Consider the following 13,660-nt stretch of genomic DNA (forward strand, 5'->3'; position numbering starts at 1 on the left):
CCTGTCCTCTCCTCTCCCCTCTTCTGTCCTCTTCTCTTCTCTCCCCTCCCCTCTTTTGTCCTCTCCTGTCCTCTCCTCTCTTCTTCTCTCCCCTCTTCTGTCCTCTTCTATTCTCTCCCATCTTCTGTCCTATCCTCTCCTCTTCTCTCCTATCCCCTCTTCTGTCCTCTCCTCTCTTCTCCTCTCCCCTCTTCTATCCTCTCCTCTTCTCTCCTATCCCCTCTTCTGTCCTCTCCTCTCTTCTCCTCTCCTCTCCCCTCTTCTGTCCTCTTCTCTTCTCTCCTCTCCCCTCTTCTGTCCTCTCTTCTCCGGTCCTCTCTCCTCCTCTCCTCTCTCTGCTGTCCTCTCCTCTCTTCTGTCCTCTCCTCTCTTCTTCCCCTTTTGTCCTCTCCGGTCCTGTCCTGTCCTCTCCCCAAGTTTCTTCAAGTTTCTTTAATAGTTGTCATACAGAAGTACAGAATACTTTTATACAAAATGCTTCTTTCTGTTACGCTCCAGAGACTGTGCTAGACAAAAGATAAGAATAAAATAAAATAGTATAGCATGTAAAAATAGAAGTCACGTACGTAGACACAGTGTTCAGTATATACATATGTACAATGTTCGATGCAGAATAGAGTAACTGAGTTACCGTACAATATACAATATACTATGCAATATACTAATATACAATACTATATAGTACAAAGCAGAAATGGGATGAGGTACAATTTAGGTACAATTTACAGTAAGGTGTACTGAGGTATGGGTTGTAGTGCAAATCCTTTACCAATAAATATAAAGTGTGTCTAGGTGTTCTAAAGTGTGGAGAGTGGGTGCTGCAGTGTGTTTGTTTAAAGTGAGTGTGTGCGTATGGATGTGTGTGTTGTGAGTGCATTTGATGGTTGTTGCATAGTGTTATTGTTCATTGAGCAACCTGATGGCTGGGGATAGAAGCTTCTTCTGAGTCTTTCTGTGCTTGCCATGAGACTCCGGTATCGCTTGCCTGACCGCAGCAGTTCAAAGAGGCAGTTGTTTGGGTGGCTGGAGTCCTTAATAATTCTCTTAGCCTTACCCCTGCACCGCTTGTTGTAAATGTCTTGGAGAGTGGGAAGCCCCCCTCCAATTGTGCGTTCGGCTGAACGTGCCACTCTCTGTAGTCTGCTTCGGTCTTGTGCGGTGCTATTCCCAAACCAGGAGGTGCTATTGCCAGTCAGGATGCTCTCTATTGTACATGAGTAGAAGTTCTTAAGGATCTTCTGACTGACTTGGGACTTCCTTAGGCGCCTGAGGAAGTAGAGGCGTTGTCGTGCCTTCTTCACAACACTGTCAATGTGTGTGGTCCATGTCAAGTCCTCGGATATGTGGGCTCCAAGGTACTTAAAACTGTTCACTCTCTCAACCGGTGCCCCGTCGATGCTGAGGGGGCTGTAGTCTCTGACCCCCGACCTCCTGAAGTCCACAATCATCTCTTTTGTTTTGCTGACGTTCAGGGAGAGGCAGTTCTCCTGACACCACTGTGACAGATTCTCTACCTCTTCCAGGTAGGCCCTCTCGTCGTTGGCAGAGATCAGGCCCACCACTACTGTGTCATCAGCAAATTTGATGATTGTGTTGTTGTTCCGCTGTGCCACACAGTCATGTGTGTACAGGGAGTAGAGGAGGAAGCTCAGAACACAGCCCTGGGGGGCCCCTATGTTGAGCGTGATGGATGAGGAGGTGCAGTTGCCTGCTCTTACCACCTGGGGTCTGCCCGTCAGGAAGTCCAAGACCCACTGGCAGAGGTCATAGTTCAAGCCCAGGTCCCTGAGCTTGGCTATGAGTTTGGAGGGGACTATGGTATTGAATGCTGAGCTCTTCTGTCCTCTCCTTTTCTCTTCTCTCCTCTCCCATCGTTTGTCCTCTCCTCTCCTGTCATCTCATCTCCTCTCCTCTCCCCTCTTCTGTCCTCTCTTCTCCTCTCCTCTCCTCTCTTCTCCTCTCCTCCCCCCTCATGAATGAATGAATGAATGAATGAATGAATGAATGAATGAATGAATGAATGAATGAGAACTTTATTTAACAGATTGCAGAATGGGTACAATACAGTACGGCTCAATACATACAATTGTTAAGGGGATGCAGACCTGAGAAAGACGTTAGTCTTGTTTCCATCAGGGTCCCCCATTTTCAATTCATATAGACATTTATGACATGCACAACATACATGACATTTATGGCATAGGGACATATAGGTATTTAGTACTGATACATTTGTGACATAAACGGTATTCAAATATACAGTACTGTTACCCCTAGATCCTGACAGAGTATATACATGTGATGGGGAGGGGACTGTACATTTGGAGGGGGTGGGTGGGTGGGAGAGAAATATACATACGGCGGGGAGGGGATATATACATGCGGTGGGGAGGAGACTGTCTATTAGGAGGTGGTGGGGGTTTTGGGCATTTACGGTGGCCAGTTTCGAATTGCAGCCTCCCGTAGGTGCTCTTTAAGAGCGGTTTTGAATGTGGGCAGGGATTCACATTCCTTTACAGCTTTGGGTAGGGCGTTCCACATTGTTGTGGCATAATTGCGAAACGTGTTTAGTCCCTTGTTTGAGCCGAATCTGGGTTTAACATGATTTGTTGAGCTTCCTCTGGTGTAGTGGTTGTGGTATTCACTGACCTTTGGGAAGTATTTTGACATGTACATGGGCACCCCGGTCGTATAGTGTATCTTGTAGACCAGGCCCATTGCAAGTTGCTGTACTCTGTCGTCTACTCTAAGCCATCCTAGGTTGTCAAAGTGGGCAGGGGTGAGGTGGGTTCTGGGGTTCAGGTCAAGTAGTAGTCTGACCAGTTTGTTTTGTGATGTTTGTAATTTTGTTTTAAGCGCCTTTGAGGTGCTTTGGTACCATGAGGTGCACGCATAGTCATAGTACCCTTGAATGAGTGCTCCTGCCAGAGTCTTCAGGGTATTCTTGTTTACCAGAGAGGAGATCCGGTACAAGAATCTAGTTCGTTGGTTGACTTTTTTTATTACATTGGATGCCATTTTGTCACAGGAAAGATTTGCCTCTAGGATGGAACCCAGGTAGGTAATTTCGTCTTTCCTTGTGACAATATTGTCACCCACTGTAACTGAGAAGCCGTCGGTCTTGCTGAGTTTGTTATTTGAACCAAAGAGAATGGACTCTGTTTTGCCCATGTGTAATGATAGTTTGTTATCTTTTGTCCTCTCCTCTTCTCTCCTCCCCCCTCTTCTGTCCTCTCCTCTTCTCTTCTCTCCCCTCTTCTGTCCTCTCTTCTCCTCTCCTCTCCCCTCTTCTGTCCTCTCCTCTTCTCTCCTCTCCATCTTCTGTCCTCTCCTCTCTTCTGTCCTCTCCTCTCCCTCTTCTGCCCTCTCCTCTCTTCTGTCCTCTCCACTCCTGTCCTCTCTTCTCCTCTTCTCTTCTCTCCCCTCTTCTGTCCTCTCTTCTCCTCTCCCCTCTTCTGTCATCTCCTCTCCTCTCCATCTTCTGTCCTCTCCTCTCCTTCTTCTGTCCTCTCCCTCTCCTCCTCTCCTCTCCTCTCTTCTCTCCTCTCCCTCTTCTGTCCTCTTCTCTCCTCTCCCCTCTTCTGTCCTGTCATCTCTTCTCTCCCCTCTTCTGCCCTGTCCTGTCATCTCTTCTCCTCTCCTCTCCTCTCTTCACCTCTTCTCCTCTCCTCCCAGACTCCCCCAGAGCTAGAAAGCGTACTGTTGGAGGAGGAGGAGGTGGGGGAGGTGGAGTTGGAGGAGGTGGAGGTCGGAGGGAGAGGGGCTCTCTGCTACGCCAGCAGTCCAGCATGGAGCAGCCCAGCCTGCCCCGACACCATGGTCAACACAACACCATCAACCGCAACCACAACCAGAGCCAGGGGGACATGGGCTTCATGAATGTACCGGACCAGGGCGTGTCAGGGTGAGTCAGACTGCTCTTCTAGCTCTGTTTAGCCTGGTTAATGTTGGGTAAAAAAAAACACATTTTACACAGACTTGTTACTTATTCTTAAAGGATTTTTCTTACTGTAAACATAGCTATGAATACTCTTCCTACTCTCTCCTACCCTGAGGAGCTCTCAACCAGGAAGCTCACAAAGACATATTTACAGTTTTAAATATTACAATTTATTTCAAAAGGCAACTAGATCTATTGATCTAAGGATGTACAGTAGTAAACAGAACAAGCTCTATTGATGTACAGTACTAAACAGAACAACAATGCTCTATTGATGTACAGTAAACATGTAGACAAACATTACTCCAACATTATGGATGTATACAAAGCTGTTCCCCTCCCCCACCTGGGACAATCAGACCACCTTTCTTTGTTCCTTTTACCCAAGTACACCACTCATCTAATGTGTGAAGCTCTCAGTTAGAACAGTCAAAATATTGCCTGAGGGGGCAGACTCTGAGCTGCAGCACCGGTTTCAACACACAGTTCACACTGGAGTATGTTTGCCACACAGGCCACCCTGGACACACTGATATTGACTCCTACACCTCCTCCGTTGTGGATTACATCAACTCAGTGGAGGCTGGTGACCACATTTTTTGGTGAAGCACAAATTATTATATTATATTATATATTAAATTATATTTTTAAAACATCCCCCACTGTGTGTCAGTGGTCAGTGGACACAGATGAAAACATAATATTAATATACACTATATATTAATACGAACACCAATCAATTAATTAATATTAATATATCAATATACATATTAATATACTACTATTGAATATACATACACTATTCATTTCATTTACACTATACATTTCATCAAACCAGCATGTCATGTCTCCTTTAACTGTGGGTGAAAGCGAGGGAGAACTACAATGACTACATTAACCAGAATGCCTCATGCCTGGCAATGTTTACTTCTGCATCTCACACAACACACACAAGCCACCGGTCGTTTCAGACACAAACCCACACAACGGCACAAGACAGCAGTTCTCATTCATCAGAGCTGCACACACACACACCAAAGTTCCCCACATGAATCTCACCGTGACAAACCGGGAAAGCCACAAAGACACTAGCTCAGCTGTGCACCTTCAGCGAAGTGCGTTAGCCTAGCCACAAGCTAGCGGCAAACATTCAGACACAACGTTCATTCATTTAGCCAGCATCACTAACACCGTGCACATGCAAATATTATCCGCAGGCTGCATTAGCAGCCAGCAGCCAACGTGATACATTACATCCAAGCTAGCGTGATAACGTTAGTAGTTATTAGCATCCAAGCTAGAAACTGCTAGGCTGCCTGCTTATGCTTACAGTACCTGCAATAATGTTGTCATCCTCCTGGACAGATAGACTTGTTAAATCATAATATCCACATGTGTGTTGTGCTGGTCCTCAGTAAATGTCCCGCTATTAAAGTGCTAAATGTTAGATACACTAATATAGAGGTTTCGAACGTGGCTGCTCTCAGTGCTCTGTTAATAAAATGTTCAATCAATCAATCCTGCGAGGGGAGAAACAGCCGTGTAGCTACAGAGCTGCAGTCGTAGGAGCCATACTCTGATTGGATTTGCAAGGCTGCCAATCATTCAACCTCCGTGCATTGGATGTCAAGGGCTGTCAATCATTCAAACCTCCATTCAATGGCAAGAGTTTAAATGCACAGACCGTGCTTAGTTGACATTAATAGCCTATTTTGATTGGCTATTATTTATTATTTATTTAACCCTGGGTCAACCTGTGCAGTTATTCTGCACGAATAATTACTGCAGGCATTACTGCAGTGCAGGCCTGCTCAGAGCTGTTAATTTTGGCCATTTTAGAAGAAGAAAAAATTCACTGGCATTTTTTTTTACAGAGGACATTTATAATAAAAAAACAATAATAATAATAATTAAAAAGAAATATATATAGGTATATGTAAATTAATAATAATTATGAAATTATGAGTGAATTTGTGTTTCACGTGTTGTCATAGAGAAACCTCCACTGCATCAACTCCAACATTGACAGTGTCACCACCCTTAAATAGATTACTACATCCCTGTGGATGAACAGAGAAGTCTGTATACTACTAAAGGCATGTGATACTGCTTTTAGATATGGTGACACGCAGACCTACTGTTCAGACAGGGCTAACCTGAATAGGGAAATCAAGTGGGCCAAGCACAGCCACAAGGGTTGAAGAGCACTTCAACAACTCCGACCCTGACGCATGTGGGAGGGCATCCAGGCCATTACGGACTACAAACAAACCCACCAACAACTCTCCCCCAACCACTGACCCCTCCCTCCTTGACAGGGACGTGCACAGGACTTTCGAGGGGCAGGTGCTCAAAGGCTGAAAAGGGCACTATACCTGTGTGTTTTAACCGAGCGAGCGCAGCGCGCAAGGCCGATTTTTAAGGGCCCTTTTCGGGTGGGGGCCCCATTTTTATGCTTTTTGGGGGGTTTGGTGATCAAATATTGAATATTGAACTATAATAATCAGTGCAGGAGCGAGCTCACTTATCCTTGAAAGACACTTTTATCACTGACTTAAAAGGCCCATACATCTCCATAAATGTTCATGGGGGAGGGAATAAGTGCCCTAGAAGACCCCAAGAAGTGCTGTATATTCTGTATTGTTTAATATAAATGCATTTTTTATTCCAATCCCGATTTGTATTTGAGATTCCCAAATCCCATCGGACTTGACTTCTTCGTGTCCCTCAATGAGTGTAATACCAGCATTCAACTGTATGCGCCACAGCGGTTTCTATCATCATCATCATCACCACCCATGCTATGCATAAAATATATAGGTCCGCGGAGAGGCACGCTGAGGAGGCCGTGCAAACTGCAATGGAATATGGGGCATCTCTCTCTCTTTACCTAATATTTTGATTCTATCCTAACATTTTTCAGTTGGAAGGGCAGTCTATATGCGTAATGGTAAAAAAAGAAAAGAAAATCTTCTATGTGTGCACATGCCTGCTCCTTGATGAGCTCAATACATTTGATGCCCTCTTTGACAGGGATAACCAGGAGGCCCCACCAAGGCTGCCCTCCCTGCCAACCTCTGGGGCTGCCCTCCCTGCTGCCAACCTCCAACCCCTCACTCTCTCCCACTGACGTGTGTATGGCACTGAGCAGGACTTATGCATGCAAGACCAGGCTGGCCCTGATGGCATCCATGGCCCTGTGCTGAACAGCTGAATGAGGTCTTAACTGACATCTTCAACCTGTGACTAGCCCAGGCAGTTGTCCCAGGTTGATTTAAAACCACCTCCATCGTGACAAAGCCCCGAAACACTCCTCTGCCACGAGCCTCAATATTCCACCCTGTTGCACTCACCCCCATCATCATGAAGTGCTTCGAGAGGCTGGTCCTGGCTCTTCTCAAATCTGACCTTTCACCCTCACTGGACAGACACCAATTCACCTATGTGAGAACAGGAGCACGGAGGACGCTATGTCCTCAGCACTACATTCCGCCCTCTCCCACCTGAATGAGAGCAATACCCATGTGAGAATGCTGTTCGTCGACTTCAGCTCAGCATTCAACACCATTATCCCCTCCAAACTCGTGTCCAAACTTTGACCCCGTGGAAACCAAGGGCCTCGAATTTAACCCTCTGTTTGCAACTGGATACTCGACTTCCTAACTAACTGACTCCAGTTTGTTAGGATAGACAATCTCACCTCCTCCACCCTCACCCTGAACACCGGCGTCCCGCAAGGCTGCGTGCCGAGCCCCCTCCTCTACTCCCTCTTCACCCACAACTACACTCCTATACATTATCACACCATTATCAGGTTTACGTCAGAGAATGATGGGCCTCATCAACAACGATAAGTCGGCCTATAGGGAGGAGGTCCTGCACCTGACGGTTTGGTGCGCCGACAACGACCTGGCCCTCAACACCAAGAAAACCAAGGATCGTGGACTTTAGGAAGACTAGAGCTGGTGCGCATGCCCCCGTCCACATCAACAGGATGGAGGTTGAGTGTGTCTCCAGCTTCAAATTCCTGGGAGTCCACATCGGCGTGGACCTCTCTTGGTACCTCAACACCTCATCACTGGTCAAGAAGGCTCGCCAGCGCCTCTTCTTCCTGAGGAGACTGAGGAAAGCCCACCTGTCTCCTCAGATTCTGGTGAACTTTTACAGGTGCCTCAGACTGGAAAGCACTGCAGAGGGTGGTGAAAACCGCCCAACGCATCACCAGTACATCACTCCCTGCTATTTATTTTTTGATCTATTTTTTCTCCCCCTTTTTATGTGATTTTTCTCCCACCCCAATTTCCTCTCGTGCCAATTCTCCCTCCCTTGTCCTGATCGTTGCTCGCATGTGCCCCCCACTGGCCGGTCGTAGGGAGGATAGAAGCCCATCACATGTCCCCTCCGATACATGTGGATACAGCCAGTCACATCTTTTCACCTGCCAGCGCGGACTCTCATTTGGCAAGGAGTAACGTGTAGGAGGCTCACACTGCCCCCGCCATTTTCCTGTCTTTGCTGTGCAGGCGCCCTGACTGACCTGTAGGAGTCGCTGTTTACAATGACCAGACTACCACCCTTTGACTCCCCTCCCGCTAACTCTGCCAATTGAGTCAGTATCACGGCCGGCCCAAGCCAGAGGCAACACTGACAGCCGGATTCGAGACCGGTGTCTCTTGCGTTGGTGACGAGCGCAATGTCCACTGCGCCACCCAGCCGCCTTATCACTCCCTGCAATTGAGTCTATCTATCAAAAACGCTGTCTGAGGAAGGCAGGCAGCATTGTCAAGGACACCTCTCGTCGCATTTATTTACTGCATTTATTCCAAGGTTCTCAACTAATCTGACAATGATATATAATATAATGAAGATATTCTACTCTACATGCCGAGGCGTTAAGCTAGCTCAGTTGATTAGAATGTTCCACACCAACAAACCTCTTCTGGAGGCAGTGAGTCATTTCTCTGCTCATAACACGTCTCTCTCTCTCTCTCTCCCTTCAGTCTCCACCGGAGGCTTTCCAAGGAGGTGAAGCCTCTTCCGGGAGCGGGCCGACCCAAGCCGGCACCCAGGCCCAAGCCCCGCTCCCCGCAGTGCAAAGCGTTGTATGCCTACGACGCTCAGGACACGGATGAGTTGAGCTTCAACGCTGAGGAGGTCATCGAAATACTCACTGAAGGTATTTGCTGAAATAAAAACATTCCCACGTGTCATTCAGTTGATCTTTGACAGGTCTGTAACTGTTTTTTCACCAAAGAACAGTTTTGGACACATTCATTTAGTTTGACAGTTATTAAGAGTAAACAAGTTTGACTATGGCCACCAGTGATGTCATCGGGGACATTGAATTGTTGTGTTAATTACAGTGTGGATTGGTAGAACGAACTTCTCACCACAGTCAAGACAGCCGAAACCCAATATTCCACTGTCGACTAAAAACACACTTCTTCAATCAATGTCTGAAATGAAGAAAAAGAATTATAATAATACTAACCTTCGTACTTTTACTATTATGCAATTTGCTACTAAGGAATCTACCATGCCTATATTACTACCTACCTACTAGGCTAATCTGTCTATACTACTATGCACTCAAGACTGTAGCACTCAAGTTCAACACTGTTTGACGAACAATGTTACTTACCCTTAGCGGCCAGAGTTATACCCTTCCTGTTGACTCGTTGTACAGAACTTGTAAGTCGCTTTGGATAAAAGCATCAGCTAAATTACGAAATGTAAATGTACAGCACCATGTAATAATGTAGAAGAAAAAAAATAGCAATACCTTGTCGTATAGGGACTGCTACCTTATAATTTCATGGTGCTCTAATTATCACAATGACATATTCCCTATGACATCACTGGTGGCCGTTTTCACACTGATTTACTCTCAATAACTAAATTAATGTGTTTTTGGACGTATGTGAGATTATGTGCAAAATAAATCAGCATTGTATTTGGTGAAGTGACCCTTTTTAGGGTGTAATACTGTGTTTGTTATTGTAGATCATCATGGTGTAATACTGTGTTTGTTATTGTAGATCCATCAGGCTGGTGGTTCGGTCGTCTTCGAGGCAGAGAAGGCATGTTTCCTGGGAACTACGTTGAGAAGTTCTAGACTGCAGTCGCTACCGGGGCCTCGTGGAGGAGACCGTGCTCAATGGCACAGTCCAAACATCGGAACTATCCCTTTAACAGTATTGATAAGTCACAGCTAATGCTCAGTTTGAGTAATATTTAACATGAATAATATTGTAAAAATGGGCGCATTACTTTAAAAGGAAGGCTTAAGGTATTCACTCAGTCTGCGGTGCTTGTCTTAAAGGGATAGATCAGATTTTCGGACATTAAGTTGTATGAAATACTTGCCAGTAGTGTAATCGATGCAAAGCTCTTACTGTAGCTTACTTACCGAGTCCCGTGGTCAGAGTTCTGAGCGAACCAGAAAGCAAAGAGGTCAGGAGACAAAGTGGTTTTAATCCACACCACAGCATGCAGGCAAAAGGGTTACCTGTTTCTAACACAATCACTTGGCAGATACATTATATATGCTAGAGAGCCGTGGTTTTGTGTTGGACATGGGGAACCCTTTGCCTGCATGTTGTGGTGTGGATTCAAAAAATTTTGGTTTTGTGACACCATTTCTGCCACTCACTTCCTGTCTAAAACTCACCGGTTTGCTCGGAACCCGGCCAGACCACGGGACTGTAAGTAAGCGAATGGCTTTGTATCAACTACACTACTGGCAATTATGTCATACAACTTAATGTCCAAAGATCTGAACTATCCCGTTAATAATTAGTTACCAGACCCATCCTTGGTTCCTGGTTATGAATGGTTTTGTACAATTTGCCTTATTTGACCAGTTTGTCAAATGTTCTGCCCCCTGGTTGTACACATACTGTACCTCTATTATGACATTGCAGAGAGACCCGACTGTAAGTGTCAGTAGTTACTGTATGTTCTGTTTTAAATATATATATATATATATTTGTTTTGTAGTCATGTGCCCACTATGTGTACAGCATTGCAACAGTAATAATCTAAATTAATTGCTGAAGCATCAGGTTACCATACAACTACTGACTAACCATGGATAGATTCATATATGGAAGGATAGATTCATATATGGATTGATAGATTAATATATGGATACTTCACAGCAAACATTAGGCTAATGGGCCCAGTAGTATGTGAGATTATAGCTGCAGATAGATGCACAAGCCGACGTGACCAAACACATGCATGCCTGGAGGAGATGATTAACTCATTGACGGCCAAAAACGTAATATCTCGTGTTTCGCCGCCAACCGTTGAGCGCCAAAAACGTAATATCTCGTTTTTAGATTCTTTGATCTTTTTCCTTTGATCCCCGTTCTATACGGTCAGCCGGAGCCCTCTAGGTCTCCCTGGCTCATCTGCCTACGTTGGAATTGCAATGACGAACGAATCTCACCAGGTGGCAGTATCGCCTACCTTTTGAACTGGAATAGCTTGGTGTGGATACACCTTTTATTTTTTTAGTTTTTTCTGCAAGGGCTCCTCCTCGGAGCGATCGCCTCGAGATTTTATTGCCTGAAGCAATAAAATAATCGCGCACAAGTAATCGCGATGGCGATGCGATCACTGGGAATTATTCTTTTTGGAATACCTTCTGGCTAAGTGAAGGTATATTCTATGTCTATTTTACCAAACCTGAAACATGTTTTTGTAATGATCACAGTGTCGTGTTTTACGGACGTAAAGCATGCTCGACAGACACGATCGCAGTTTCTAGTTGAAACGACCCCCCCCCCCTTGATGATTTTGTGAAGACACATATGTACATGGTATATACCTTTGATTTGGGAGTATTTGGGGTTTCAGGCGATCAACCAGAACGATTTGGGCTTATTGCATATAACGCGTCATATCTCGCGGTCTATGAAAAAAGACTGGATTCTTTTGGAAAGGGGCGATGTTTAGCGTGTAATAGCGCACTTACTACAGTGTGTAGAAATTAACTGATTAGTCAGTAATGGACTATGAACAATGCCTGTCAAATGAGCCATACTATTGTCTCCATAGCTATAATACAGAACACATGGGTCTGCAAACATCGCTAAAATGGTCAATAACGCTGGTGCCAGATGGGGAAAGTGGGTGGCGCCCAAAGAGTTAAGCACCCAGCTCAAAGAAAATCATTTTTTTTTGGCTTTTTGTCTGTCCCCCCTGATCTCTGAATCACAAGTTTGACATTCAATTTGCATCCTTGTGTACAATAGCCCTTATGAAGCTCGCTTAAGAGGTAACATTACTAATGACATTCTAAAGAATTGACCCTCTCACTCAAGATGTTTTTATAGGAATTATGCCTCACAAAAATAAAATAAATGTCACAAATGTTTAGTTTTTTCTTATTACGATATTATAAATATTTCAATATGTCTACGGTAGTTTGTTTTCTAAGGTGTAAATCAATGTGTAACAGACTTTATAGAAAAGGTATATTTTAAAAGATTTATATTGTTTGTGTGTTTTATAATGTGCCCTGACTATTAAATCACACCAATACTGAATAGTTACTTTAGCTTCATTTCAAGGAGTGAACATCCAGACACACGAGATTTACGTTTTTAATGGTTACATTTGTAAAGTCATTAGATCTCCTTTACCTCTGTGTGGACATTGATGTTGGGAAGCTGGAACACAAGCTGCATAAAGACCGCATGCGTCCAATTGCAACACAGCGGCAGGACTTTATCTGTAATGTATCAGTCTCCCCAGTTGTAGCTAGATTAATAAACTGAGTGGAAGTGGCAATAATAAAATAATGTGGATAATATCATTGCTTTATCCGACTGATTCAAATGATGCTATCTGCCATTTTTAGCCTCTCCTGGTCCATTATGGACATATGTGTGCTGTGGCACGAGGGCTTCCCCAATCTGTGCCAATTTTGGCACCAAGAGGATTCCTCCTTTTAACCGGGCGTACGTCAGCCCCAGTCTCCGTAGACCAGACCGTCTCATTTAACAAAACTCGGTTCGGCCTTCGCTGGCCACAAAGAACACACTTTTGTGGACTGCGTCCTTCGAAAGATACAGACCCTGAATTTAGACATAGCTATCGACTTGTTTCCACAGCAGCCATTTTGACATGTCATAATTATTCATTAATAATGGTGATTAGGGTTCCATTCCATTTAGTTGTGTGGGGGCCACTCCAGTAACACTCCAGTGAGCTCTGGCAAACCTTAACTGTAACAGAACCATGATTAACATTATTAATTACACCTGTGTTTTTACCCCACTGTGTCAAAATGGCTCCTGTGAAAAAGGTCTATTATCCCAAACAAGTCCGTCAAATTGATATTTGTCTTCTATTGGCAGCAGGAAATAAAGTTTTTCAGATAATTAATTAATATTTGTCCTTTTTTTTTTCTCTCTCTCTCTCTCTCTCATTCACTCACAACCAAAGCAAATCAATACTATATCATAATTTAGATTTTATTACTTACTTACTTACTTACTTACTTACTTACTTACTTACTTACTTAACTATTTTATTATAGATCTAACTTTTCTAATCATAAACCTTGCCTTTTCATAAAAGAAAAAGGACAACCCTGTACTCTAATAATAGGAAAGCTATAAAAACCATAGATTTATGTACCCTATATAACATTTGTGTAAGCTAATGTATGATTTATGTCGGTATTCTGATCCCCTGGCTTTATCTTTA

The 13,660-nt window shown here is 44.3% G+C and overlaps 1 protein-coding gene across 1 annotated transcript in view; it reads left to right on the forward strand.

The window, feature by feature from the left end:
- Positions 1-13,303, forward strand: part of myo1eb (myosin IEb) — a 98,827-nt gene extending 85,524 nt beyond the window's left edge. Inside the window, exons 25-27 of the mRNA XM_084337010.1 lie at positions 3,676-3,904; positions 8,941-9,116; positions 9,979-13,303. Of these exons, the coding sequence (XP_084193136.1) occupies positions 3,676-3,904; positions 8,941-9,116; positions 9,979-10,055 (482 nt within the window). The 3' untranslated portion in view covers positions 10,056-13,303. The remainder of the gene's footprint in view (positions 1-3,675; positions 3,905-8,940; positions 9,117-9,978) is intronic.
- Positions 13,304-13,660: the final 357 nt, after the last annotated feature.

This window comes from Notolepis coatsorum (assembly GCF_963971535.1).
Source record: "Notolepis coatsorum genome assembly, chromosome: 19".
NCBI classification, from domain to species: Eukaryota; Metazoa; Chordata; class Actinopteri; order Aulopiformes; family Paralepididae; genus Notolepis; species Notolepis coatsorum.